This window comes from Eublepharis macularius, chromosome 4 (assembly GCF_028583425.1).
Source record: "Eublepharis macularius isolate TG4126 chromosome 4, MPM_Emac_v1.0, whole genome shotgun sequence".
Classification (NCBI taxonomy): Eukaryota; Metazoa; Chordata; class Lepidosauria; order Squamata; family Eublepharidae; genus Eublepharis; species Eublepharis macularius.
Window position 1 is genome coordinate 74,976,164 of NC_072793.1, and position 27,017 is coordinate 75,003,180.

At 39.2% G+C, this 27,017-nt stretch overlaps 1 protein-coding gene across 1 annotated transcript; it reads right to left on the reverse strand.

The window, feature by feature from the left end:
• Window positions 1-1,204: 1,204 nt before the first annotated feature.
• On the reverse strand, window positions 1,205-19,158 carry CXCL14 (C-X-C motif chemokine ligand 14). Its single transcript, XM_054977497.1, has 4 exons — window positions 18,844-19,158; window positions 17,696-17,801; window positions 9,488-9,598; window positions 1,205-2,531 (listed from the first exon to the last, which is right to left on the reverse strand). The coding sequence occupies exons 1-4, from the start codon at window positions 18,905-18,907 to the stop codon at window positions 2,516-2,518; spliced, it is 297 nt and encodes a 98-aa protein (XP_054833472.1). The 5' UTR covers window positions 18,908-19,158; the 3' UTR covers window positions 1,205-2,515.
• Window positions 19,159-27,017: the final 7,859 nt, after the last annotated feature.

Sequence of the window (27,017 nt, forward strand, 5' to 3'; positions counted from 1 at the left end):
CATTCAAATGTTGTAATAATTACAAGTAAATGGAAATGGATACAAAATAATTTATTTTTAATCAGTAGTTAGCATGTCCTTAGATGAATGAGTGCACACATAGGTAAACAAACATATTGGGTCAAAGTCTGAAGCAGAAGAGATCTAGGAAGAGGACTCACTGTAGAGGTTGCTTTTGTATATATACATCTGTGCATTTGACCTCTGCATAACATGGAGTAATCTGAATTGGCTCTGGACAATTTAGGGAATCTTTCTGTACCCCATGCATAGTATGAGATAGACTCATGAGCTTTAAAGGTACAATTATCATTATTCTTTATTAACATTGCCTCCATACTTTTTCAAGATTGCCAGGAAATTATCTAGTTGATGCCAATTTTGTTACACAGATTTTCTTCTTCTTTTTCTCCTTCTTTTTGGAGATTCATTTTGTAGTTTCCTATCCGGTGTTTTGGTAAGGTCCATTGCTTTAACACCAACAGACCATGGAAATGTAATAAGAGCAAGAAAGATCATTCATGTAGTGTTGCTTAATGAATTCCTAGAGCTATATACACCTCACAACTGAGTCCCAATGGTTTCCCAGTAAGTTGAGGCATGGTAGACATCTGGATAGTAAGAATAAAACTTGGAGCATTAGCATAGATCACTAGGCAGTTGTTAATAAAATGTTGGCCACTTCTGCCTTGGACCGTATAAGAACAAGTGACATGTAAGTGGTGACAGGTTCTGTATCCCATTACTAATTCCGTGTAGTACTTAAACTTGACAAAAGGCAAGGAAATGTTTTTTTTTCCTGTTCTGTTAGTGTGCTTTAAGTACAGCTGCACAAGTTACTCTGGCCTGCTCATAAAAGCATAATCTGATATTAGATAATTGGAATATGAATGTAGCCCAGATAATATGTAAGGCAAAATTAAAAGAAACAGAGTAAGAAAATAATAAACATGAAGCTAATTAATAAAGAGAGGATTGAGGAAGAGGGTCTCTTTGTGTTCAAATAGCAATATGCTTCTATGTGTTGTGCTCCTTACCAGGATGAGTTTCCATTCTATGAATTTTGTTTGAGCAGAAGTCTTACATGCCTATTTTATTACTTACAATTTATTTGCTCACACATTCACTATTATAGCCATGGCTAGTTTAATTCAGAAATTGCTATCTATCCCAAACTTTTAATCAAGTGAAAAACAGTGCTCAATCCTTTTAAATGTGTTTTATTTTTTATTTTTCCATTTGTCATAGAAAGAAATATGAAATTTGCATGCAAGTCCCTAAATATTTGAAACATTTAAATAGCATATGATAATTTAGAAGTACAATACATTATACTGAAAGATAATATAGGGAAATCTCCTGTAGTATATTTACAATTGAAAAAGGTAGTTTGTTATTTATAATTTTAAAAAAGAGAAATGCACTCCTTACCAATGGAAGTATTACATTACATAATAATGATGTTGCTTTGTAACTATAATGTATATATCCATTCCCTTAACAGAACAGGTTTTTTTCCTTTAAAAATGTATGTTTTTGAGAGTCTCATACTACAAATCTAAAGAACCATACATAATATTCCTGAAGCTTAAAATAACTCAATACTGAAACTGCAAACTTTTCATAAGAACCTTAGCTGAACAAAAATATGTGCTTTCTTTGTATTAAAACAGCTTTTAAAAGTTTTTTTCTTCACAGGTAAAAATGACAGAGGGTAGTTTATTGTATATTTTACCCTCCACAAGGATTAACAGGTGAACAGCTTATATAATTTTACAATCGCTGAGAAACCTTATTTCTGAAAACTTACAGCATCTTAAAGGTAAAGGTGGTCCCCTGTGCAAGCAGTCATTAATGACCCATGAGGGGACATTGCATCATGACGTTTTCTTGACAGACTTTTTACGGGGTGGTTTGCCATTGCCTTCCCCAGTCATCTACACTTTAACCCCAGGAAACTGGGTACTCATTTTACCAACCTCGGAAGGATGGAAGGCTGAGTCAACCTTGAGCCGGCTACCTGAACCAGTAGCATATTACCAATCATAATATTCTAAAAAGCTAACTGTCCCTCAGCTCCTACAAGAAGATATATTGTTACTAGAAATCTTCACCTTGGCATGGGAAGTTGTCCCAATGCCAAAGAAGAGACATCATTCTAGAACACCTTGGCGGGAAGCGAGGGTACAAATGATGGTTCTCTGAATGAGCTTATAAAGCCCAGTGAAATATGAACAATTATCAATACACTCATTTTTAAAAAAACATTTAAGATAGATTATGATTCATGAGCTTTCTCACTACAAAGGGGAGATGTATGAAATCTAGTATGTAAAAGACACATGAAATCTGACAGCTTTTTATACAGCTATAAAATGTAAAAAGTGATCCTTGGTAAAAAGTGCTTTATAACAATATAGTTTTGTGTCACGTCCTGTGAGAAGTAATCTCCATTGTCCATCCTTTCCTTACGTTCACCACACAGCCTTGTTTCTTGTACCATCCCTCTATCTTCTTACTCTTCATAAACTCTGTTGAGATAAAAACAGAGAACTAGCTTTTCAGCCAGTTTGATTAAACCACAAACAACCCCATAATTGCCCAGGAATCTAAATATCAAAATGCAGATGTACCAGTTTCCTGAACCTAACAGCGGCTTCTGGTATTTTTCCATGTTGTTTTTCTTAATTTTAAGACACCTATCAGTAGTCTGGAGATTAATGAAAATGTATCTTGAGAATCAGCAAATTTAAGTTAGTTTCCAGACACATATTCAGCAACCCATCCTCCCCCAGGCTGGAAGTGGCTACATTCTTTCCTTCATTTAAGATAACATGTAGTTGACATATAGGAGCACTTGCTCTTATGGACAATATGCTTGATAGCTTCTCGAGCCTACAAAGATTACTTCTCTGGAGAAAGTGGCTGCTTTGGAGGGTGCTCTAGGGCATTATACCTCAGTGAGTTCCCTCCTCTCCCCAAATCCTGCACTTCCCAGACTCTACCCCCAGATCTACAAGAATTTCCAAACCAGAGGTTGTATACGGATTGTATGTGCATTCATTGTATCTGGTGAACAGGGCTCTTGTGGAAAGACTTGCTTGAGAAGATAAGGAAGCATATGATACTTCTATAATTCTGGATGTACCTCAGCGGGTTATAGAAGGAAGCATACGATACTTCTATAATTCTGGATGTACCTCAGTGGGTTATAGTGTCATAGAGTCCACCCTCCAAAGCAGCTATTTCCTCCAGGGGGGACCAGTGTGTACTATGTGGAAATCAGTTGCAATTCTGGAAGATCTCCTGGTCCTCCCTGGATGCTGGAAACCCTAATTTTAGGCACTTTAGATTGTCCAAAGTACTTTGTGTACATTATCTCAGTAAGCTTTAAAACAATGGTGTAGAGTAGACCAGTGTTATCTTCAGGCTGCAGTTGGAGGGTGGGGGGCAGCACAAGATCACCTTGTGAATTTATTACAAAAGCAAGTTATAAACCATGGACTTCCTCATTCCCTGTTCCCAGTGCAATCCACCATGGTAGTCTAGCTGTCTCTGATACCAAGTGAGGCAAAAAAGAGTGTCAAAATTAACCATGATTCTTGCCTCAGTCACACTACTGGCCTCAGCAGTGTTATTCTGTATTTAAATTGGCATAAGTAAAAACAGAATGCTTATAAACTATGGGCTTCCATCCTTTTTGCCTTTTCCTAACTACAAATGGAAGAGATGTCTGAGATCTGAAAATGCATATCCAGCCACATGTTTTTAACTACTGAAAAGTCCTGGAACAATTTATGAAACTATGTCTCTGGTTAAAATACTTCAGAAATGAAGCGCTTAACTTTCTCTGTAAAGACATTGAAAAATCCCAGATACTGCATTTGTCCAAATGACCTAAACCAACTTGATCATAACTAAGGCCTGTATTGTTTCTAGGAAGAAGTTGTGTGGACTTTCATTGTGTTTATCTTTAAAAATCCCTAATACAAGTATATTGTATATTGTATTAAGTATATAATACAACCACTGTGGGTTGTGTCCAGCTTCTGCTGGCAAAATCCTTATTGACCTCTATGACAGAGACTCAGTTCTGTGGATCGCATGTTGTTCACTGTTTGGTCTGTTCCCTAAGCTTGTATTACAAGAGACGCTTGCAGGCATTCAGGCTCTTTGTTCTTACTAGTTGATCTGCTTCTGCTGTTTCACCCAGGGCAGGTGCTCTAAAGTTCAATGAGCCCTGCGTGCTGAAGAGAATAGCTATTTACATAACCCTCTATTCATCCCAAAGTGCTGAGCTATATGAGGAAGCAAGGGTGTTCTTATAATCAATAGTCTGGCTTTTAACCAGAGAAGCAGGATTTGACCTCTGTTTCATGGCAAGCGTCTTTTGTGATCTCTGGTCAGTCATGCTGGGTGAGATTTTTTTAGGAATACTAAAGCTGCATTGTTACTTAAGATTCAAATAGCTCCTGCACCAGCACGCACGTGTTCAGCCAAAGAACCAACGTGCCAGTGTAAGATAATAAATCATGATATTTCTCTGGAATTTCAGGTACAATCAGAAAATACGTAGCAGCTGTGTTAGCAGTGTGATCCTCAGACGATTCTTATGTGACACGTATCCATCGAAGTGAAATGGCTCAGAGCTGTATTTGCTTTACATTAGATAAACTCTTGTGAACCAGCCTTGTTCAGCACTCATCAAACCTCACCCAATATCCATCCTCTTAATAATCACTAAGCTCTGTCCAAAAGAGCAGGAGAATCACTAAGCTCTGTCCAAAAGAGCAGGAGAAGCCATGTTTGCTGACTACATTCAAGCAGCATATAAACCAAAACAGTTCATGCAATACTGCCTATGCTATACAAATATATTCAAGTCAATCTTTATTCCTTGGCTTGACCAAATGCCGCTGTTGTTTTTATTAATCCTTTGGTTTCATGACTTGATTTTCCTCCTGACTATTAATTTTTAATTTTGCGGCAGTAAGATTTTGAATTGGTACTTTTAAATGGAATGGCAAGTAATTCAAACAAAGAAATAAAGGAAGTAGTGTTTTTTTCTTTCTAATGTCCTTTTCTATTGACTTCCTCCCCCACCTCTTCAGCGGTCATTCAATTCAATAATATTCACTTACACAGGTGTCTCCTCCCTGTTCCCCCCCCCCCATGCAAAACAATGGATCTTTGCCGCTAGGTCTCTTCTTAGATGATATTTCATAGGTCACGTGATTTTCTGGGGTTTTGTTCATGTACACTTTTGTTCACACATTTAGAAAGGGTGGTGATATGATGGACCTTTCCCACGTTCTAAAAACATTCAGGTGGTAATTTGCATTAAGAAAATTAAAAGAACTCCAAATGGATTGATCTAGTTGGGGGAAAATACCTCAGATTAACAGGGGGTTGTAAAACAGTTTTATTTATTTACTTACTTACTGATTTACTTATTTATTTTGCTTCATTTAAATCCTGCATTTCTCCCTAATTTTGGGACCCAAATCGACTGACATCATTCTCCTCTTCTCCATTTGATCCTCACAACAAACCCTGTGGGGTAAGTTATGCTGAGAGAGTGTGACTGGCTCAAGGTCCCCCAATGAGCTTCTAGAGCAGCATGGGGAATCTAACGGGTCACCCAGATCCTAGTCCATCTCTCTAGCCACTACACTGACTTGATAATGATTAATCACTTTATATTAATAATATGCTTTTGTGAGTATAAAACCAGGAACAGGGTATTTAGTTCTGATAAATCCCCAGTAATGGTAAATTCCCTTTCAGAGGCTCAAGTTATGGTTCCTGCCTTTAGAATGGGAACTATGATTTGATCTTAGCCTTGTTTGAAAAAGAAAGATGAAAACGACTAGGCTATGGAGGTTACCTCATGTCACCTGGCCAGTGGGGGAATAGTGGTGGCAGAAAGGGTAGGCTATAAGTAAAGCCTGTGTGGTATTTGCCACCAGCTGTTTCCTGACAAAACGGTTCTACTCATCCTTCCCTTTACAACAAAATGCAGAACTAGCAGGCTGGCTTTTGAAACTAAGCAAGCCTTTGGGGGGCTTCTCTTAAATTTGATGAAGGAAAAGCCTTTGGAGGGGCTGCTTCACACGGTGTGAGATATAAAAGGGTGCTGGTCTCAATGAGATTGGTTTGTTCCCCAGATTTAGGTATGTAGGATTAGTGAGGTTAGGTGCTACAATTCCGTTTAGATCAGCAAACACCCTGAGGCATCTAAGGCTGGGGACAGCTAATCAAACCAGACACTGTGAACTTGTACGTGACCAGCAAACTGGAAGGGTGTTGGTGGTGACTAGTTTCTTTGGCATGCAGACAAGAAGGAAGGGCCAGCTGCCTGTTCATTCCAAACTTTGAGCCAAGGTGGAGCTACCCACACTGGCAAACCGATCGGATAACCTCTTAGCTCATCAATATTAAAGCAGAGAGAATATACTGCCATTTAACTATGTAAAATTTAATAATAAAATTTAGTTAAACTGGACCTTGAGTCTTACAGTGCAATCCTAAGCAGAGTTACACCAGTCTTAAGCTCACTCTATTTAAGATAGCTCTGTGAGTGTTTCTTCTCACCATCTGGGAGCAATATGTAGCTAATGTTTAAATATGGAATTCTGTGATTCCTGAGGGGAATGAACCGCCAGAAAGCTACAGGGGTTTTGGTTTACTATCAACTTGAGCAAAACAGAACACTCCACTAAAGAATCTTTCATTTATAATACTGTTGGCAGGTTGAAGGGAGGTGATCAAGGTGATTATGGTTCCTTTCTTGGTACAGTTTCAAAAGGTGACTTAACTTGGACTAGGTCTAAGCACAAGACTGGTGCAATGTATCAACTTTGAAACTTAAGAAATAATTTAAAAGGAGAGCAACAGAACATGTGCAGAGTGTCTTCCAGCTCTGAATAAACACATCCAGCCCACATGTTTGGAGATGGAGGATAGGTTTTAGAAGCAGAAGGACTTGACATCAAGGCAGATGTGGGGTTCATGGCTTCAAGGCCATGGGCCAGTTTTGCCTCAGCCCACTGATTGATGGGGGTAACTAGAGAGTCAGCTGATCAGGGGAAGGTGACAGGAGGCTGCTTACTTGGCATTACCCTGCCCTTGGCTCTTTGCAGTCAATGGCAGGTATTTGGAGGTGTGGGGCAACACCCTGGGGTATTTATTTCAGAACAGGCCATCACATGCCATGTGGCTGGGTAGAGCTGTGAAGGAGCATCCTTGGTGCTGCGTGGCAATCTCTCAAACCTCGCAGCCCATCAGAGGAGGTGAATGAAGCTGGGCACCGCTCAGCACAGGAGGGCCATGCAGGATAGGATAAATAAGGTTGGGTGAAACTGTTGGCTGAATTTGTAGCCAGGGTGGACTTGCCCAGCAGGCACCCAAGGAGGTTGCCTAGTGCAACCCACTTTCAAAATAGATAGCTTATACTTAAATAAGCTATGATGTAGATCAGCCTTTAAATAATTAAATAAATGAATGAACAAACTAGTTGACCCCACACAATTGTGTCTATGTAATTATTGTCTCAAATCATATTTGAGGTGCTGGAGGAAAAGAAATCTGCACTCTCTTAAAAAAATGAATCCTGTACTTAAGCACACAGGAACGTTCCTTTTCTGCAATCAGTTCTGTGTCTACAGAATTAGGGATAATTAACTCCATGTCCTTTGACTGGAGCTCCCACTCATCATTTTCAAATACAGGAGTGACATCCAAACACTCCTGTGTTGTTGAATGAGACAGGGAAAAGCAGCTTTTAGACTTCTTGATAAACAACAGAGCTGTCTGTGTATATAGTGATGATGCTGACATGGGGAATATATAATTAGCTATTTGAAATCAGATAATGGAACTTCTGTTGTGTGTGTGCCTGCATGTGCATTGGTGAAGTTTTTAAAAAACAGAGTTCATATAGCCACAAAAAGACAGAAATCAAGCCACAAAAAGACAGAAATCAAGAGTTAAGTTACAAATCTCAAACAGCGTTAAAATTGGAGGACATTAAAATTTGGACATTTATCTGAGCACTGTGAGCAGGCTTAAATTTTTTTGTGTTTTTCTTTATGTAATCCTAAAAACAGACTGTTAACATTACTTAAACATAAGTTACCCGTGCTCTATTTCATTTGTTTTAATACTTAGTCTTAAAAATAAACAAGGAAAAATGGAGTTACGTAATAGCTGACATTTACCAGTACAACCCATTTTCTCTTCAGCGCCTAAAGAGCTGCCTGAAGAACACTGGCAGATAATCAGGCAAAACTGTCAGCATGATGTAGGAGGAAGGGAGAAAATAACACTCACTGGGAAGTGGGTTATATTGAATTCCATGGAAGTTTCCAAGTAAACATCTTCAGTCTAGGCATAGGCTAAATTACTATCCCAGGATGTTAGTCAGTGCCTTTCAAATGTCCAAACTGTCAGTGCTGGCTTTGATATGATTTCTGAAATTTATTTTATTTCTCATCTTTTGTCTCTCCTTTCCTCCATATATTGAGTCTATCCCATTTTATCCTCACAACAACTCCGTGGGAACAATAGAGAAGGCTAAGGTTGCCAACCTAGTATTATGGTTTTAATGTAAAATTTTAATGTAAATTTTAATACTGATGTTATCTGCTTTGAGCTCGTTCACAAGAAGAGGTGACTGTAAGTTAAATCAATCACAACTGATCACCACACTACAGAGATTAATTCTTCTGCAAAAAAATGGCTGCTTTGGAAGGTGAAGCCATGGCTTTTATTGAGGTCTACCCTAGTCCCAAACCCTGACCTCCCCAGGCTCCACCTCAGTATCTCCAGGAATTTCCCAGCCCATAGTTGAAAACTCTAAACAAGACTGAGGGAAAATGAGAGGCTGGGGGCTCCTTGATCAGAATGATACTATAGCATATTGGCTTTGTTGAGAGCCGCAGGAAGGCTTTTGCTGTTGTCTTCAGGTGTGCTGCATACTAAAAATACAATTCAAGAAAGCAACTGCCAGGCCACCCATTTTCTGATAGCCATAAGGCTCTTCAGTCAAATATGTGATTTATTTAAGGAATGGAGAGACTAGTTCATCTACTGATTTCAGCCCATCCCCTCCTGTAATGCTTTGGTTTAATAAGTAGCAAGATCTTGCTGTTCAATACTTAAAAGACTAAACTGAATTGGATCTACATTCAGCTATTTACTCCAAAATAAACTCCTAGAATCAATTAGAACCTGATGGAAATATATGTCCATTGAAGTGTTAGTTGCAATATTAGAATTTTTCAGATCTTGGATCTAGGTTAATATTACAATATCTTCTTTGTTATATTAGGCCTATATTCACCAGCAGCAAAAATCACACTTGCATTATAGTTGTCAAACAATCATTCAAGTCACAAGGGATACCAATTCCATTACCAAAAAACCCCCAAACACCCCTTTATCCAGAGGGAACAGGAGTCTGTCCTGTGCTAGGATCTTTACCTACCTCTCTTTCTCTTTCCATATTGTGTACCACTTAAGTAATCTTTTTGTACTTGGAAGTTTGGGATGCAAGCAATACTGATGGCCTCCTCTGAATCGTGATTTCATGGTGACACTGAAATGAAAAGCAAGTTGTCAGCGTATTAAAAATGCAGACTTATGACAGCATAATCTGTAGCAGCTGGATCAAAGAAGCTGCTATGTAGGATTTCTCTTGCATATCTCTTCAGTATTTAAAACCTTTATCATATTATGTATGTGGTGGAGAAGTCTCTGACAGTAATTGACTGGGCTTCGGGGATGGCATTTGCTTTTCAAGGACACTCCAACAAAGAGGTTTTGTTTGCAGTGCAGCTGCTATGCTGCTGCTGACCTCAGTGTGCACCTTCTGAACTGACAGTGGTCCAACGGTTCTTCCTTGGTCAAACTAGAATAGAGATGCACAAGAGCAGTCCCATCAAGCACTTATCTCTACAGGGACAGCTCTAAATTTTAATTTACTTCATTTATATCCCACCTTTCTCCCCAATGGGGACCTACCAGGGTGGCCTACATAATTATCTTTTCCTGCATTTTATCATCAAAACAACCCTGTAAAATAGGTTAGGCTGAGTTTGTGTGATTGGCCCAAGGACACCCAGCAAGCTTCCATGGCAGAGTGGGGATTCAAACCCAAGTCTCTCAAATTGTAGTCCGACACTAACCACTATACATTCTGGCTTTGGTTGTTGGTAAGATTATTTTTTATTCTATATAGTAGTGTATGTGGATCATCATTGGTGTTCAGGGCTAACAGTGTGCACCCTGTTAGAAGCTGCCAGGGCTGGGACTGGGAAACTATGATGATGCATTGCACAGTTTTCCGCTGGTGTGACAGAACAATAAATATACCTAGACTTAGGGTCTAGGTGTTAAGTGTATATGGGCATGTTCTACTGCCTCCCTGAGGTCATCGTTCTGTGTTTTCCACGGGAAGACTGCCTAAAGTATAACATCACAACAACATAGCCTTACATATGACAAAACAGTCGGATGAATAATTATTCCAGCTCACTACTTTCAAATGTGATTAGCAGCAGCTTTTCTACCCAGCTCTGCAGGGACTGAAACAAAGACATTTTCCAGCTGTTCTCTTTAAGCGTCTTTACCTGGTATGGAATGTGGTACCTCTTCATATCAAAGCAACGTGTTTTACCTTTAAGCTACCATGTCTTTTTGACAAAACACTAGATTCTAATTGGGTACATTCGGAGGAACTTTTATAGGGCTGTATTTGCTTTCTTAATCTAGCTTAAATTCTGTACAGATTTTTGTATTACCACAGTTCCAGCAAAGTTATCATTGGAGCAAATCTCCAAGCAAATCTTGGAGAAAAGAATAAAGTGATGGAAATTCTATCAATACATCACACTTTAACAACAATATGATGTCTTTATAAAACAGTTGTTTTAAAATATTGCAAAATATATAAAAGGGGTGCCATACCAGTTGGCCCCTGGAATAATTCATTAATTAACACACACTCAAATTAAATGCAATGAAATACATAAAAACATTAAAGCGTTCAACCTAAAAGAAGGTGAAGGAAATGTGCACTAAGGAGAAACTAACAGTATACCCCCTCGGAGAACCTGGGAAATAGAAAAGCAGCAAGATTTTTTTTAAAAAAAAAACCAGAGGACCCTACTCTGAAGCAAAAGACTCAGTCGTGCATGTTTTCTTGATGATTTTCTGAGAGAGTGAAAAGCTTCACTAATGGGCATTTCATTTACATTTGTACCTCACGGCTTTTGCCTTTTCCTTCAACTGCCAAATCTGGCTGCGCTTCTAAAGGTCTGGAGCGCACGTCTCTCTCATACCCATCCTAGAAAAGCTTATTATTGTTTTCTTGACAGCCTTTCAACATCCAGCTTCTGCTGGCATCTTGCTGGTGAGAGCATACTGCTGTTTGGTTTTCCCATCAGGCAGGCAAACTCTGAGGGCTGAGGCCCAGACTTAAGTCCTTGGCAGCCAATGCTTGGGCAGGAAAACCTCACACAGCTTTTGTTATGCTGATACACGTTTCTGAACCTTTTGTCAGCTTTAGGTTACTGATGTAATGGAGACATAACTGTGTATGCAAGTTGACTGGGAAATTGCTACCTCCATACCTTATGGGACTTTGCTAATTTGTAAGGATCTGTCAGGAAAGGAGGTCACTGGCACACTGGTCTGTATGGAGGGAGGTTGGAACATCCATCCTCTAGTGTTCGCAGGGAAACTCGGCTTTAGCTCATTTTTTTTTTTCAGAGAAGAGAGGGAAGGAAGGAACGGTCTTCTTCCTCAGCCACAGAACAATTCTGAGCTTGTATTTTAGTATAAATTAGTAGGTATCACCTTTTTTGTCTCAGAATTTGAGACTTAAGTTCATGAGGAATACATACTAACAATTTATTACAGTACTGTCCCAAGATAGCCACTTCTTTCTGGGCATTTCTGAAGACAACCCACAACATGGGTAGTTAGTGTACTGACTGCACATTCTCAGACGGGTGCTCATCAGGAGTGTGTGCTTGCATCACCAAGTGAAGGAAATCCAGAGCTTCAGCTTTTCCCTGGCAAGGATTCACAACCCACTTCCTGCATCCTACCAAGTTGCCAGGACTCTTTTGCTGTCATTTCGAATGTAACATGATGAATACCTAAAAGGATGCTACCATATTTTCCTTATATACAATGGGCATTTTAATGTAGGCAAGCACAGAACAAATGTAGTGCATTTTAAAAAATGATGAGGAAAAGGTGGTGGGCTGAGGATATCTAAGAAGCAGTGGGCTTAGAGCAGAAACAGAGAGCTAAACTAGACAGAGCTTTCTAGCTATATGAATTGCTATGTCTTGAATCAAAATACTCTGCAAATGAGAAGTGACAATAACAGGGAATGGGCCTTAAAAACCAAATTCTGGAGTTGATGGGTCTTAATTGTCCAGGGAAAAACATTCTTGTGCACAATTCTTAAAGAGGTCTGTGTGATCATTTCACAGTTTCATTTTATTGGGGTGAAGACTGTTTAAGAAGGCATTGTAAGACTAATGGGCTACTTATTTTGTTGATCTCTGCTGCTGCAGGGAGAGTGTTTTTTTACTGCTGATTATTGTGTACTAATTTTTTTTTGTTTTTATGATGTTTTATGGATATTATTTTTTCACTGCTTCTGCATCTCTTTGGCCTCTGTTCTTTGGCAAAGAGTAGAATTCATATGTGTTTAAACAAAACCTCAGAACACTCCCCAATTTTGAAAGAAAATGTGAACCCCCTCATAATGCTTATGAGCACCATTTTAGAGTTTTATTGTGCAAGCCTATTGAATGAGAGTACAATGTGCTAGAAATCCATGAGGGAAATGAAATGATTCAGAGCAAAGGGGAGGAAAAGCTCACTGAAGCAAACCATGTGCTTTCTACCTGAAGATGCTTAGAAAATTTTACGCATCTGAATTTCTCTCTGGATTTGAGGGCTTCAAATTAACTGATAGTATTTGTAGAGCAGCATAGATGCATTGTTGTTAGCAGGGTGCAGTAATGCATATTGCAAACAGCAATACTGATATAGTTGTATAATTGTGTCAAATTTCCTTTTGGTGCAGTGCTTTGATTTCTGTGCATATGGGAACTTGTGCATTGGAAACTGATAAGGAAAAACATAGATGGAATTAAAGCCAGAAAACTGTTCATGCATCAATGATAAAAATTAAGGTATTTCTAATTGGCACCTACTATAAGAGCATATTCAGTTTTAAAATAAATTAACATATTATCCATCTGGAACTCAGCATGAAATGTGTATGTATATTTATATGAAATGAGTATATTTGGTCATACTTACATCTATCAAGAGACTGGAATCTAATCCTTACAATATTTTACCATTATGACAGTTTAAGAATGGCCGTTTTCACACAGCCAGGCACTGGGAAGATTGTGCAAAACTCCCGCAATAAAAGCATCTTCCCAGTGCAATTTCTCAGAATGATCCCGTTTAATAGCCCTTTTTCTGACATCATTGGGCCATTAAAGGGGATCCTGCCAGGAGATGGTGCTAGGAAGACGCTTCATGCTGTGAGTTTGCACGATCTCCCATGGCGCATGTGAAAACGGCCACTGTTAACAAAGGTAATAAAGCAGTTTGTTATGTATCCTGGGAAGGGCTCAAGAATAATTTTTTTAGGCTTGCAAAACTGTAAAATGCCCCCCCCACACACACACTAACAGCTTGGGTTGCCAACTCCAGGTTGGGAAATTTGGGGGTGGAGCCTGTGGAGGGCAGAGTTTGGGAAGGGGCGGGACCTTAGGAGGGAACAATGCCCTAGAGTCCACTCTCCAAAGCCATCATTTTCTCCACAGGAACTGATCTCTGTCATCTGGATATCAGTTGCAATTCCAATAGATGTCTACACTCCATTTAGAGGTTGGCAACTCTACAAACACCATAATCCCTCATCCCATACATACAATCTCATTAACAATGAAAAGTTTGTTTTACTTATGAAATTATTGTTACACATTCTACAATTCTAAAAAATGCCCAGTTTTGCTACTTTTGTTTAGTAATACCACTTAGCCTGAGATTCCTACAAGTTTGCTAACTATTTTGTAAAATTTTGGTCACTAAAAACCAGTTGTCCAGTCAATAGCTTTTCTTAAAAATTCTAATGGATCAACGTGGCTGCAAAGATTAGGCCAATTAATATAAAGCTTTATTTTTCTGGCCTTTTTCATTTCTAAATTGTGAACTAGCCTCCCAAAGTCAATTTCTCTTGCAAGTTCATACTCAATAGACTGGGTGGCTTAACAACAACAACAACAACTTTCAATTTGTATACTTCCCTTCAGGACAACTTAATGCCTACTCAGAGCAATTCAATTCAAATACACTTAGAGCAATTTACAAAGGGTGCTGGTATTATCCTCACAACAATTACCCTGTGAGATGGGTGGGGCTGAGAGAGCCCACCGGAGGACCTGGCAGCCCTACAGCAGGGGTGTGTGTATGAGTGACTATGAGTTAAACACTCAAATATATTTTGGGTTGGCAGATCCTGCCAGAAGTAGCAGCACTTATTCCCACTATTTTATTTTGTTTTTCTTTGCCCCCTCCCTGCCCAGCATCTCTTCTTCCCTACTATATGCCAAAGGAACTCTGGGACTGGTAGTTCTTGCATGATTTGATCCAAGAAGGCCCAGCAGTTCAGAACACATCTTGAGATTGCTGCTCTAAAATGTTTCTGATGGCTCCAGCAAATCTCACAAGATTTTGACAATAGATACAGAGATACAAGGGAATAAGTTTCTATAAATATCTTCAGGTGTACAGTTTATCCTCAATTTTTTCCTCATGCAACCTGGGCTGCACTTCTTGGGATCTCCAGGCCTCAGTAAAGTGTCACCTTCCCCCAATGTGGAGGCCTTCATCCTGGGTGTTTTAGGGTTGCTAGGTCCCTTTACCCTCCTGGCGAGGGGGGAGGGGACTGGCATGGTAATCTGCATGGCTTCTCTGTGTCTGATTAAGAGCAGAACTACATATTACATGTCAGCTCCCTTTTTTGGATTTTTTTAAAACCTGAGCCACTGCTGATACTGCAATTTGAACTAAAAGACCAGCCCTAAGGGAGAGGGACTTCTTAATTCTTTCCTGTCAAGCATTAGTGACTAAAAATTCCTGTGCCTGCCACACACGACTTTTACTCCCATCAAAGAAAAGATGTATCATTTTCTCAGGGGGTACAGGCAGCTTCAGGACCACACATTTTCAACAGAAAAAAGAAGAAAAAAATAAATAAACAAGTCACCCGTGATAGTGTTCCACACTGAATTGTAGCCTCAGCAGCATTTTTTCAAAATTAGAAAAGTTGTTTTTTACTGTATTTATATATGTATTTTAAATATAATTTTAATGTTTTATCTATTGTTCACTGCCTTGAGGACTCTCTTTTGGGTGGAAGGCGATATATAAATATTATTAACAATGAAAAAACAAACAAATAATACATTAAGGAATTACAGAAGATGCTTGTAAACTTGTTAACGATTTACTTCGGGTTCAGTTGGATCCCGAATCATTCTGACTTTTGCAGAAGTATATTACATTTTGATGTCTTATCTGGAGAACTGACATCTTTAGAAAAGTTACCCTGCAATAGAAAGTTACTCTGGCTTGCTTGCAGCTTTCATACCAATTTGGTGGTCAACATGGCCAACATAGTTTTCTCCTATTACCAAGAATAAAGCAAAGACCTTGGGGTACTGAAAAAAAAAAGATAGGTTTGGGTTTGGAGCATAGACGGAACCTTGATGCAAGGGGCATTAGTTCAAGATCTGGGTAAGCATATTTCATGCTCATGGATGACTGGCTGTTTCACTTGTGAAGTTCAAGGGAGACAGACCCCACTTCTGCCGTGGAAAGAAGTCAGTGATCAGTACGGCAAAAATGCTATTCTGGATGTTTTCCTTTCTTGCCTTCTTCAGTTTTACTCTGGATCTACTGCCAAGTATGTATGTATGTGATGTCAAATCACAACCGACTTATGGTAACTTCAGCAAGGAGATTTAAAGGTGAGAAACAGAGATGGTTTGCCAGTGCCTTCCTCTGCAGAGTCTTCCTCAGCATTCCCCCACTCAGGTACTGACCACGCTTAACTTTCAAGATTCGATGAGATCAGGCTATATGCCACCTTCCCTCCCACCAAGTATGTACCAACCATTAAAAAATGTAATATTTCTCATTCCCAAAATCAGAATATTCTGTATAGTGGCATGTGGAGTCATTTTAGAGTTTGATGGAGGCATTGTGATCCTTTATTTGTTGTCCATAAAGTGCTAGGATGTAAATATTTTTCAAGACCCTTATTCTGTAAATGGGAGTTTCCCACTTGTTTACCCTCAGGTGAGTGCTGGTTTACATAGTTTTAATGCATGTCCAAGATAAAACAAGTGTCTGTTTTTTGTATTTCATTAGCCACTCTACAATACCTTGGAAATGTTCAGCAGACCATGCAAGAACTAGCACAATCCCAAGGAACAATGATCCCGTCATACCTGAAAATGACTTTCTTGCCTTATCTCTCATTTAATTTACTGTTTTCAACAAGGTTGAAAGCAGCATAAACCTTTTGATGGTTATAAACAAGATAATTTTATGTATAAGTGGGACAGGTGAACCAATTAACACAAACAAAATTTGGCCATGATGAAACAGAGGATAGAGGTGTTTTTATGTGTGGAGTATGACTTTTTTTGCCTCCCCCCTCATGCTGCACTTCTATATGCCCCCAAATGCTATTTCTGCAGCAGATTTTGTTTTGCATTTTGGACTGCAGTGGAAGGGAACAGACTTAGAAAGTCATGCTCCGCAAGAGGAAATCCTTCCATCCACGGAAACACTCCAGTGGAACCAAGCCATAGCATTCTTTTCCTAGAGAGAGAACAAGTTGGTTACATCTATTATGTAACTAGTTCCAAAGTCAGCATTCCAAGGAAGAATTCTAATTGTTTTCATTTCAAGACTTTGATTGGCACATTTCCAGTAAATGACATTGCAAAATGAAATAAGTTCAGTACTTATAATTTGGTATACCTCACAATGAGTCTCTAAACTGAAATGATCTCATCCAAGGTAGGCAAGTTAGAACGTGTCTCCAAAGACATAGGTGTACTGCAAATATCAAGCGCAAAGTGCTTTTATTTATTTAAACCAGTTTCTCCGCTGAACAGAGATCCTTATGTGCAGCACAACTCTGTGCATATTTATGTGGAAGTAAGTCTCACTAAACTGAAGAGGCTCAATGCAGGACTGTAGATCTGCACAACATAAAGCGGACTTAATTAAAGGTAATGGAATTTGAGCATTATACCCAAGTAGCTACTTGCTTCCTTGCAAGGAAGTGTCAGATTTTTTTTAAAAAAGGAGGCAAGGAACATAGTTTGAGTCATTATATTTAATAGGAATGATTAAACTACACTTACAAAGTTCCTATCACATTGTAGTGATTTACTGCTTAAAATGATTTATTACAGTAAAAACAAATGGGACATTTTAAGAGAAATTTCAGAATATTTACCCATTGTGTTGTGCCTAATGCATTAGCATATTAGCCACATTCTTTTAATTTTTTTCAAATAGGGTGGATGCAAAACTGTTACTTTTGATACAAGCCAAATAAAAAAGCAGGACTTACATGATCATTCTTTCCTTGCAATATGGATACTTTGGCTTCTCTTCAAGTTTCTGTATATCAGAGAATCTTATTTTAGGGCCCTTTCTTGCACATTTGCATTTTGATCCTATAAGAAGAAGTATTCACTCATTTGTAGATGAAAATCATGGCATAATGTATATTACACTTATCATTCCCCCCTCGTATCCCCCATATTATTCCTTGCTTTAACCTGTGCAAATTCATGAGCTTTTAAACATCTACAGAAAAAAGTTAAACCACATACAAAATGGCTTGAAAGAGGACATTATTTTTATCTAGATTAATTGTGTTTTATAAAAGTTTTCCACTGAAAAGATATTATGGTTGTGGTCCTCTACATGATAGGCTGTTTATATTCAACTAAAGTCAGTGGGATATGCAGTAAAATCCTGTGCATGTTTGCTCAAAAATAACACACACAAAATCCAAGTACTTATGCACAGAATTGCAGCCTTGAAGCCATATGACAAAACTTCTTTATTAAAACTGCACCTGCTGTGGTCATACTTTGTGAAAATTAAGAGGAAAAACTAAAGCCATTATATAAATATGAAGGTTGGAGTTGGTTCATAGTAATGTTTTCTTCTTCCCTTTAGACAAAGACTTTAGAACGAATCATAGAATGCATTCAAAATTCTTCAGCATTCTACATTCAAATTGTTAAAATAACTCTTACTCTTAACAAAAAGCAGTCTTTCAGGTCAAAACAAGGCAAATTCCAATCCACAACTATGAACGTGGTTTCAGACTTTACAGGTTGCTGGATCCAGGTACAAACATTTCAGTTTGTGCTTCACTAACTTTTCCAACTGTACATTAACATGTGTGAATTCACCATTATAAAGGATTTCATACCAAAGTAAGCATCAGCAAACAAATCCTTCAGCACTTCTGTTCAAGATGTTAAAATGCTAACTAGGGTTACACAGAAACTTTTGCTCCCTAATGTTTTTAATTTTACATTTTTAATATTTTAGAGGTAATTTGGTCCATTATTTATAAATTAGCTCAAGTCATCAGTTCCTCCAAATACAGCGATACATTTCTATCAACTACTTTAATAAGCAGTGGAAGTCAAATGAGAAAAGATGGTGAAATGGGTGGTTAATGAATAACCTGTAACTTACCTTCTATGCTGGTAAAGCAGATTGCAATGAGCACTAAAAGAAAAACAACTGTGAAGAGCTTCATGATAAGAAGATCTTAGGTACCTAAAGAAATGCTCACTTAGATCTCTCCTGGATAACCTGCCTTTCTCTCCCCTTGCCTCTGTTCTTTAATCAGATGCACTGGCCAGACCGAAACTTGGTGCTGCCAGGGTATGTAACTGCCTAGGATCTGCTCTCTTGGCGTCTGCTGCTATTGCAATCCAATCAGTTTCAGCTGCTCTCTGTCTGAGCACTGCCGCTTTCCTCCTCTTTTAAAACATTTCCTGCTGCCCTTTCCTCAAACTCATTAATATGCAGAGAGACTCAATTACTTACAGCAATTTCTCAATCCCCCCCTCCCAAGGAGGGGGAGGGACTTAACAGAGAACCAAAATAACTGATTCTGCTTAAATCAGAATATTTTAGAGAACAGCACTTTGAACAGAATATTTTATCTAAAGAGAAAATGAGGAAGGATAGATGGGTGGGAAAGAATAATCCTGTTCCCCCTCTATTGGCTCTATGAGATGGCAGGGCCTGTATTTTACAAGATGTTGTCATGAAGAATGTATGTTAGGCAGACACATAAAAGGAGGTGTGTGTGAATAAACTCTTTTGAAAATGTGCACAAGCAGTGAAAGAACCACAGAAGTTCCAAATTGACATCTGATTATTATTGTATACTGTGATGATCTCAAGGATGAATTAAGAAATGGTGAGGGCCTCAGTTTAACAGGCTCTACATGGAAACACATTTTATTCTCACAGAAAAGACACAAATATAAATACAAAAGATTTATTTTTGCATAGATACAAAGGTGAAAGCACATGATGACATTCTAACTAAAGTTTCAGGGTTCCCCCCCCCTCTCCTTATTGAGAAGCACCTGACATTGTCAGGCTCCAAACTGTAACTTTCTTAGCTAATCCCTAAATCCAGCTCTGCAAGAGTGGACCAACTCCTTAACATACTAGAAATTTCCTGGTAGGATGCTGCTCTGAGGGCTGCAGGCAGCCAGGAACACACTGAGCCAAGTGGCTTCTCTGGGACTGGCAGAATCACAAGCATGGATGGCTTGGACTGAGTCTGGGATAAGAGATATAAGCTCACCTGTGGTCATTGTCGCTGTTACCTGGGTCTCAGCTGGGTGTTCCTTGCAACTCCGTCAGCACAGCAGGAGTCACTTGTTGTTTTAACTTCCCATTCCACCTCTGCAGCTCAGATGATCTGTTATTGAGGTCTGAGCTGTACATTGACCTAGGATTCTTGGTGCCATGCTGTTGTGCAACAAGTAGGTTTTACTAGAGTTGAACGTTTTGAAGGATTGTAGCTGAAGATGTTATTCTTATTAATAGCCTGTCATTTAACATTTTTAATTATTATTTCTATCCTAGTCTATAAAACCATATTTTATTTCAGAATAGCATTGATACTTCAGATACTGTGGAAGATTCATAAGGCATCTGTGCAATTCTTCATTCTTAATATTGTGGTGACAATTCATAACCAGTTTCACCTTTGATAGATCCCTCAAGTTCATATAACAAACAATACCAGAACAAAATGATATCTAAACCTGTCCCTCGAAGTATATCTTTGGAAGGGAAGTTACTCAAATAAATAATAACTACAGAGCACTTTGTTCATGGAAAGAAAAAGTACAGGCTTTTTATGTATTTTAATGAATGTGCCTTCTTGCCCTTGACATATTTTAGCCAAAGTAACTTTGAATTGCACAAAACAAAACTATACAGGCTACAATACTTCCCTGGCATCAATGCTTTCTAGTTTTGTAAGCCTAATTTTTAAAGATATTTCCAAACATCTCATTTTCCTGGGGAAGACGGTTTAATGCCTGGTAAGCAAGGTTGTTTAATTTAGCACTTACTAATTACTTTCTTCTTATCCTTGACCTATCCTATGTCCATATGATTAAAAGTGTGGTAATTTTTTTCACCCTGTTCCCCAAAAGGATACATATATGTGATGTTTCTGGTCTCTATTAGTGAATGGGACTGTAGAGCTGGGAGTTGGTAATGATTCCAGATTAGTTCACTAATAATAATCCAAGGCAGCCAACAAGAAAAAGAGCCCTATTAGTAAATTTTTACATTAACATGAAAGTTCTCCTTGCATGGAGCTTGCATCCTGTGTTGTTTCCAATATTTGGGTGTTGGCAGGTTGAGAAGTACATGCATACCACACGCACAAAAAATATGCTGAACAATGTATCCATTCCCCCACCCCCCGCATGTTAAGCTGTTCATGTGAGACGTGCTGCTGACATACTTGGAACATCCTGAATATCCTTGAGGCTTACTAATGCAAATGTATGTGTTTGTTTCTTTCCTAAAACGTGCTACTTATGTACCATTGAGTGCGTGTGTATATGTGTGTGTGACATACAGAAAACAAGCCGTCACAAGCCAAGGGCTGCGGCAGTACATGTGCACAATGAAAAACATCCGATGGGCTTGTCTGTTAAAGCTTACCTACTTAATAGTGTTTTCTTATGGCTTTTTATTATTGCCATTCAAGACAAATCAGGGAAGTGAAAAAGCCCTCAACTGGAGCTTTGAAATATTTTAAGTGTTTTTTTTTTAAAAAAAAATTAAGAACACATTATGCTTTAATTTTAAAACTAATATTTGGATTAAGACGAAGGTTTAGGGTACGTGATGGTAGCTGATTAATTGGTTTACTTTACATTTGAAATCTAAAGAGAGAAATTGGGTTAAAGGTGTTTGGTATAAGCCAAAGATTGCAATCAATATATTTAACCTCCCACTAAATGGTATAAGTGGGGAAACTGCTAAATTGAAGGAAGAGACAGTGAAATTGTATTGCAATATAGCTGAGTGTTTAGTTCAGGATATTTCCTTGTGAAAAACATATTACAGATGACATTATCAAGTTATACACACACATATACCTCATACATAAATTAATTAATCCATTTACATTTTACCAGTCTAAAGAGGTTTAGGGCAACGGACAAAGTTCATAAAATGTAGCAAGCCATTAAAAATTACAACAAAACAGTAAAAACCAAAGAATTAAAATGGAACATTCACAAAATACAATTAAAATGTATAAACATCACCTCATTAACTAAAAATACCTGCTGAAACAGATGGGTGTTTTTACTTGCTTTCTAAGTGGTAACAAGGAGGTGAAGTGACATATTAAATTATTCCAGAAATTTGGGACTACTATTGAAAAAGTAATCCTGCTGCTTTCCCCTGCAACTTGTATCCCTCAGTAAGGGAATTTTCAGCAGGGCCTATTCTTCTGTTACTCAGGGGCTGGGCTTTTTTGGGGGGAAAAGAGGAGGTAGAACTCAGTGGGTTGCCCTTGGAGGAAATGGTCACATGGCTGGTGCCTCCACCCCCTGATCTCCAGACAGAGGGGAGTTTAGATTGCCCTCCGTGCCACGAAGCAGAGGGCAATCTAAACTCCCCTCTGTCTGGAGATCAGGGGGCAGGGCCACCAGCCATGTGACCATTTTCAAGAGGTTCTGGAACTCCATTCCACCGTGTTCCAGCTGAAAAAAAGCCCTGCTCAGGGACAAAGCAGCTTGTGGGAGCTTGGCATTTCTCAAAGCATGTAAATATTTTTGACACCAGAATAGCAACCTACAAGTCCTCCCCATATTCTCGTACAAGTAAGGTTTCAAGCAGATAGCTATACGGATGTACAGTCTCCCATTATAGAGATCTGGTTGGTGATTATAGAATAGAACTCATGCACATTTGTAATGAAGTAATACTGATATTGCCTTTGTAAGACAAATGGTGACAAATGGTGACTTCTAGCTAGAAGCTGATGCCTGACAGGCCAAAAAGAGGCTCCATCTTCTGTTCCCACACTACTCTGAGGCATCATATAGTCCTCATCTATACTACGTTTTCTCTTTAAAATAAACTGGTAGAATGACTTAGGTGGAGATATTTTGGCCATTTGCTTCAGTTATAGGGTTGTTAAACCCAGGTTGGGAAATTCCTGGAGATTTTTGCAGTGGAGCTTGGGGAGGGCAGTTCTTGGGGACTGTAGCAGTGTATAATGCCATAATATCCAAGTCAGTGTAGCCATAATGACCAAGGTCCTGTTGAAAGTACAGGATTTTCTTTTGCCCTTTTTCATCCAAGCCACAGATTTCTCTATGGAATCTGCACCCCCACACATACCTGGAAAACATAGCTGCACTCTTGCTGATTGTTGTACCTTTTTAACCCAGTTGATTATAACAGATGTTGGCAGGTCTCAAGTTTATCTGGAGTATTTTTCTCGTGATGATACCAGATGCTGAATGAACCAAAGGCTGTATCACTTCTCCTCGGCTGCCATGGTTTTCCCTGGGAAGACAAGCTCCTTACATATTTTAGAAAAGATAAAATACCCTATTTGTCCCCCCTTATTCAGACTGATGACAGGCTGAACATTTATTCTCATTAAACATTCTTTTCAGCTATTCTTTCAGAGTTTGTCCTCAATATACAGTTTCTTGGCCCTGGTGCTCAATGGTGAAAATTAAACCACTGAACAGGCTAGTCACAGCTTTGCAAATGAATAGATGTTTGATGCAGTAGATCATGTGACTGAGGGCACTCATTTCCCTATGTCATGAGCCTACAGAGTGACTGAAGGGTTTCCTAAGAGTATTGTTCATTGAGGCGCTAACAAGGAATGTAAAACAGATGCCTCAGAAACAGCTCCTGATCATAATCTGACAAGAGAGCATAAACAATAAGCTCATGTCATGATTTTTAAAAAAAATCTGGAAGAGAGAGCGAATCAGAGAAATACTACATTAGTAATGAAACATGTGCAAGCCATGTCATTGTGTGGGGGTCATAATTGCTGTCATCTGTCAACATAGTTTAGTGAAAGCGTATGTTGCTACCCCTGCCACTTCACATCACATTACTCACAGAGTAATGAGAATTCATGGTGGCTCTAACCGATAATGCCTGCTTATACAAGGGACAGCCAGGAACTTTGTTCTAAGAGGAAATGACATTATTCTAGATCCTCCAGACCCCAATTGGGGGTAGAGCCAGTTTGGTGAAGTGGTTAAGGGTGTGGGATACTAATCTGGAGAACCAGGTTTGATTCCCCACTCCTCCGCTTGAAGCCAGCTGGGTGACCTTGGGTCAGTCACAGCTTCTAGGAGCTCTCTCAGCCCCACCCACCTCACAGGGTGTTTGTTGTTGTGGGGATAATAATGACATACTTTGTAAACTGCTCTGAGTGGGTGTTAAGTCATCCTGAAGGATGGTATATAAATCAAATGTTGTTATTTGAATTACACGCAACACAATCAATAATAAATAAAGATAACATGTTCTCATTGATTGGCCTTGCTGAGCTGATACAAGTTTCTAAAATCCCACAAGATCTTTGTGGATTATTGACTTGACCATTTTCTAGCTCCTTTTCCAACTGATGTATCAGCCAGGTATTGGTGTAGTACGTACGCTGTTCCAAGTAATGCCGTCTTTTGCAGTTCTGCAGGTGTTATGTCAGAAAGTTGCAGTTTTTCCATATGAGTTGCAAAATTTTTCAAAATAGTTTCTGATTAGAGATGGGCACGAACCGAAATAGGAGCCAAAATTAAGCACGAACCAGGGCAGGTTCGTGAAAGTTCGTGGTTCATGAAATTTGACAAATCACGAACCACATGGTTTGGTTTTTTCTAGTTCGTGCCCATCTCTGTTCCCAATGCCCTGATGACAATGGGGACTCCTGTTGTATTCTTCATCCGTAGTCGGGTGGTTTCTATTGCCAGATCTCTATATTTAATCATTTTTTCTTGTTCTTTTTCTTCGACTCTGGCATTCTCTGGAATTACAATGTCTATTATCCAAACTTTTTGATTTTCCACAACTGTTATGTCTGGTGTATTATATTCAAGGTGTCAATCAGTTTGTATTCTAAAATCGCACAAGATCTTGACTTGACCATTTTCAGCATCTTTTACACCTGATGTTCCCATAAATTCTTTAATACTGGCAGATTATACTTTTTGCTCAATGACCAATGAATCAGCTTTGCAACCCTGTCAGGTCTAGCTTTGTAATCTGCCTGTGCAATTTTGCTGCATTCACTAATCTTTTTATCATCATCATCATCATTATTGGACTCCCCCCCTACCCCCAGCCAGCTCTTCTTGCCGCTGCTCAGCTGGCTGGTGGGGGGAAATTGAGAGGGAAACTGGGGGGACTTACTAGGCAGCATGGGCCCTTGCTGGTGATGTTTTCACATCACCAATTACTTCCCATGCACTTGGAAGTGACATCACTGCCATGTCATTGGGTAAAACAATGGTATTTAGGCAAAAACCATAGAGTCACAGAATGGCAACATGACAAAATGTCACGGTCAGGAGTGACATCGGTATGTCATCATTGACATGCCAATATCGCTGGCAAGGGTCTGTTCTGCCATAATAAGTCCCGATGCCCCCCCCCCAGTTGCTGGGGGGGGCATGGCAGCCCTGCCATCCTGTCAGACTTCAACAGGCTTTCTACCTAGCCTGCTTGGAAAATAAATCTCTGAACATGCTAATACATAGCTTGGATCAAACATAGTGCAAAACCATGTCTTATCTTAATTGTGGTTAGTTTGTGAAACCAGGATTCAGCTCACGGGCCTTTATTAAAATACTAGCTTGCCATGACAAATTCTGGTTTCTTTATCTTCAGTGTGTCTGTTACCACCCATGCCAAGACACAGCTGGTATTCTATCCTATATTGTGGTGTGAGTGGCATTGGGGTTAAGGCAGGATGAAGCCAGGATGTCTGTGTCCATCCATATAAGTGCAGAAATCCCTCATAGTTCAGTTCTAGACATTGCTTTCTATTCAGTGCAGCAATTTATCAATAACTCTCTTTATTGCCATAAATTATTCACCTGCAAGGAGTTTCTGCTACAGTAAAAAACTAACTTTGTACACTGCAAAGTCCTATTTATTTATTTATTTATACATACACTATCTTTCTTTCCTCATTAGGGCCACCAAGGATGCATAAATAATAAAAACACATCTGTAAAAGCGAAAAGCACATCTAATAAAACCAAGTTAAAATACACATACAATATAATAAACACATATATAGAAAAACAACAATTAAAAATGGAAGGAAGGAGGGATCACTGAGGGAATGGCAGACAAAAAAATTCTCCACCCACTGGCAGAAGATGGCAACAGAAAGGCCAGGGAGAGTGAGCAGAGAGTGCCAGAGTTTTGGTGCCATAACTGAGAATGCCCTCTCCCAGGTAGCCACCTGCCTAGACTCAGGAAGCAGAGGCAAAGCAGGACCTTGGAAGATGACCATAGTGGTCAGGTAGGTTCATAAGGGAATACATGGTCCTTCAGGTATGCTGGTCCCAAGCCATGTAAGGATTTTAAAAGTCAATACCAGCACCTTACATTGTGCCTAAAAACCCAGAGATTGGCTGCAAGGGCTGCTTGATTACCACAGTGGGGCAAGGGTTGCCCCTTGCTTAGGGTAGAGGTAGCCCTGGTATGGGGGGGAGTAGCTCCCCAGAGCATCAGCCCACCAGGCCTTAATAGGCAATCTGCCTCTGCTCATGATATCCAACACATCCCCAAAGGAATTCAAGGTTGCATGCATGGTGTTTCCCTCAACTATTGTATTCCCTGAACAAGACTGTGAGGTACATTAGGTTGGGAAATACTGGGCCAAAGTTACCCAATGAACTACATGACAGAGTAGGGATGTGAACTTTCCCCTAGTCCAATATTTTAAATATTATTCCAATCTGCCTGTCTAGAAAAGGAAATCTATGTTTTCTAGGCTGATTATAATGGCCAGGTGCTATCATGTGCCTACATCACATCCTCTTTCACCAAAAACTAGTCCTTACTCCTGGCTACAGTGTTGCCAAACCAGGAAGTTATCTTTCAATCCTTTTTTTTTTTAGAAAATTTTTATTAGGTGAGAATATTAATATACAACTTTCAAATAGCATCTCATTATCCTTTCCCCCACCCTTTCCCTTCCCTACTTTTCTAAGACTTCCAACAGCTTTCCATCCCTATAGCCTAATCTATTCCCAATCTGTCCCCTTTTTCTGTAACTCCTTATCTCATGTTTACTTACTCTTTTATTCAACTAAGCCCTATCT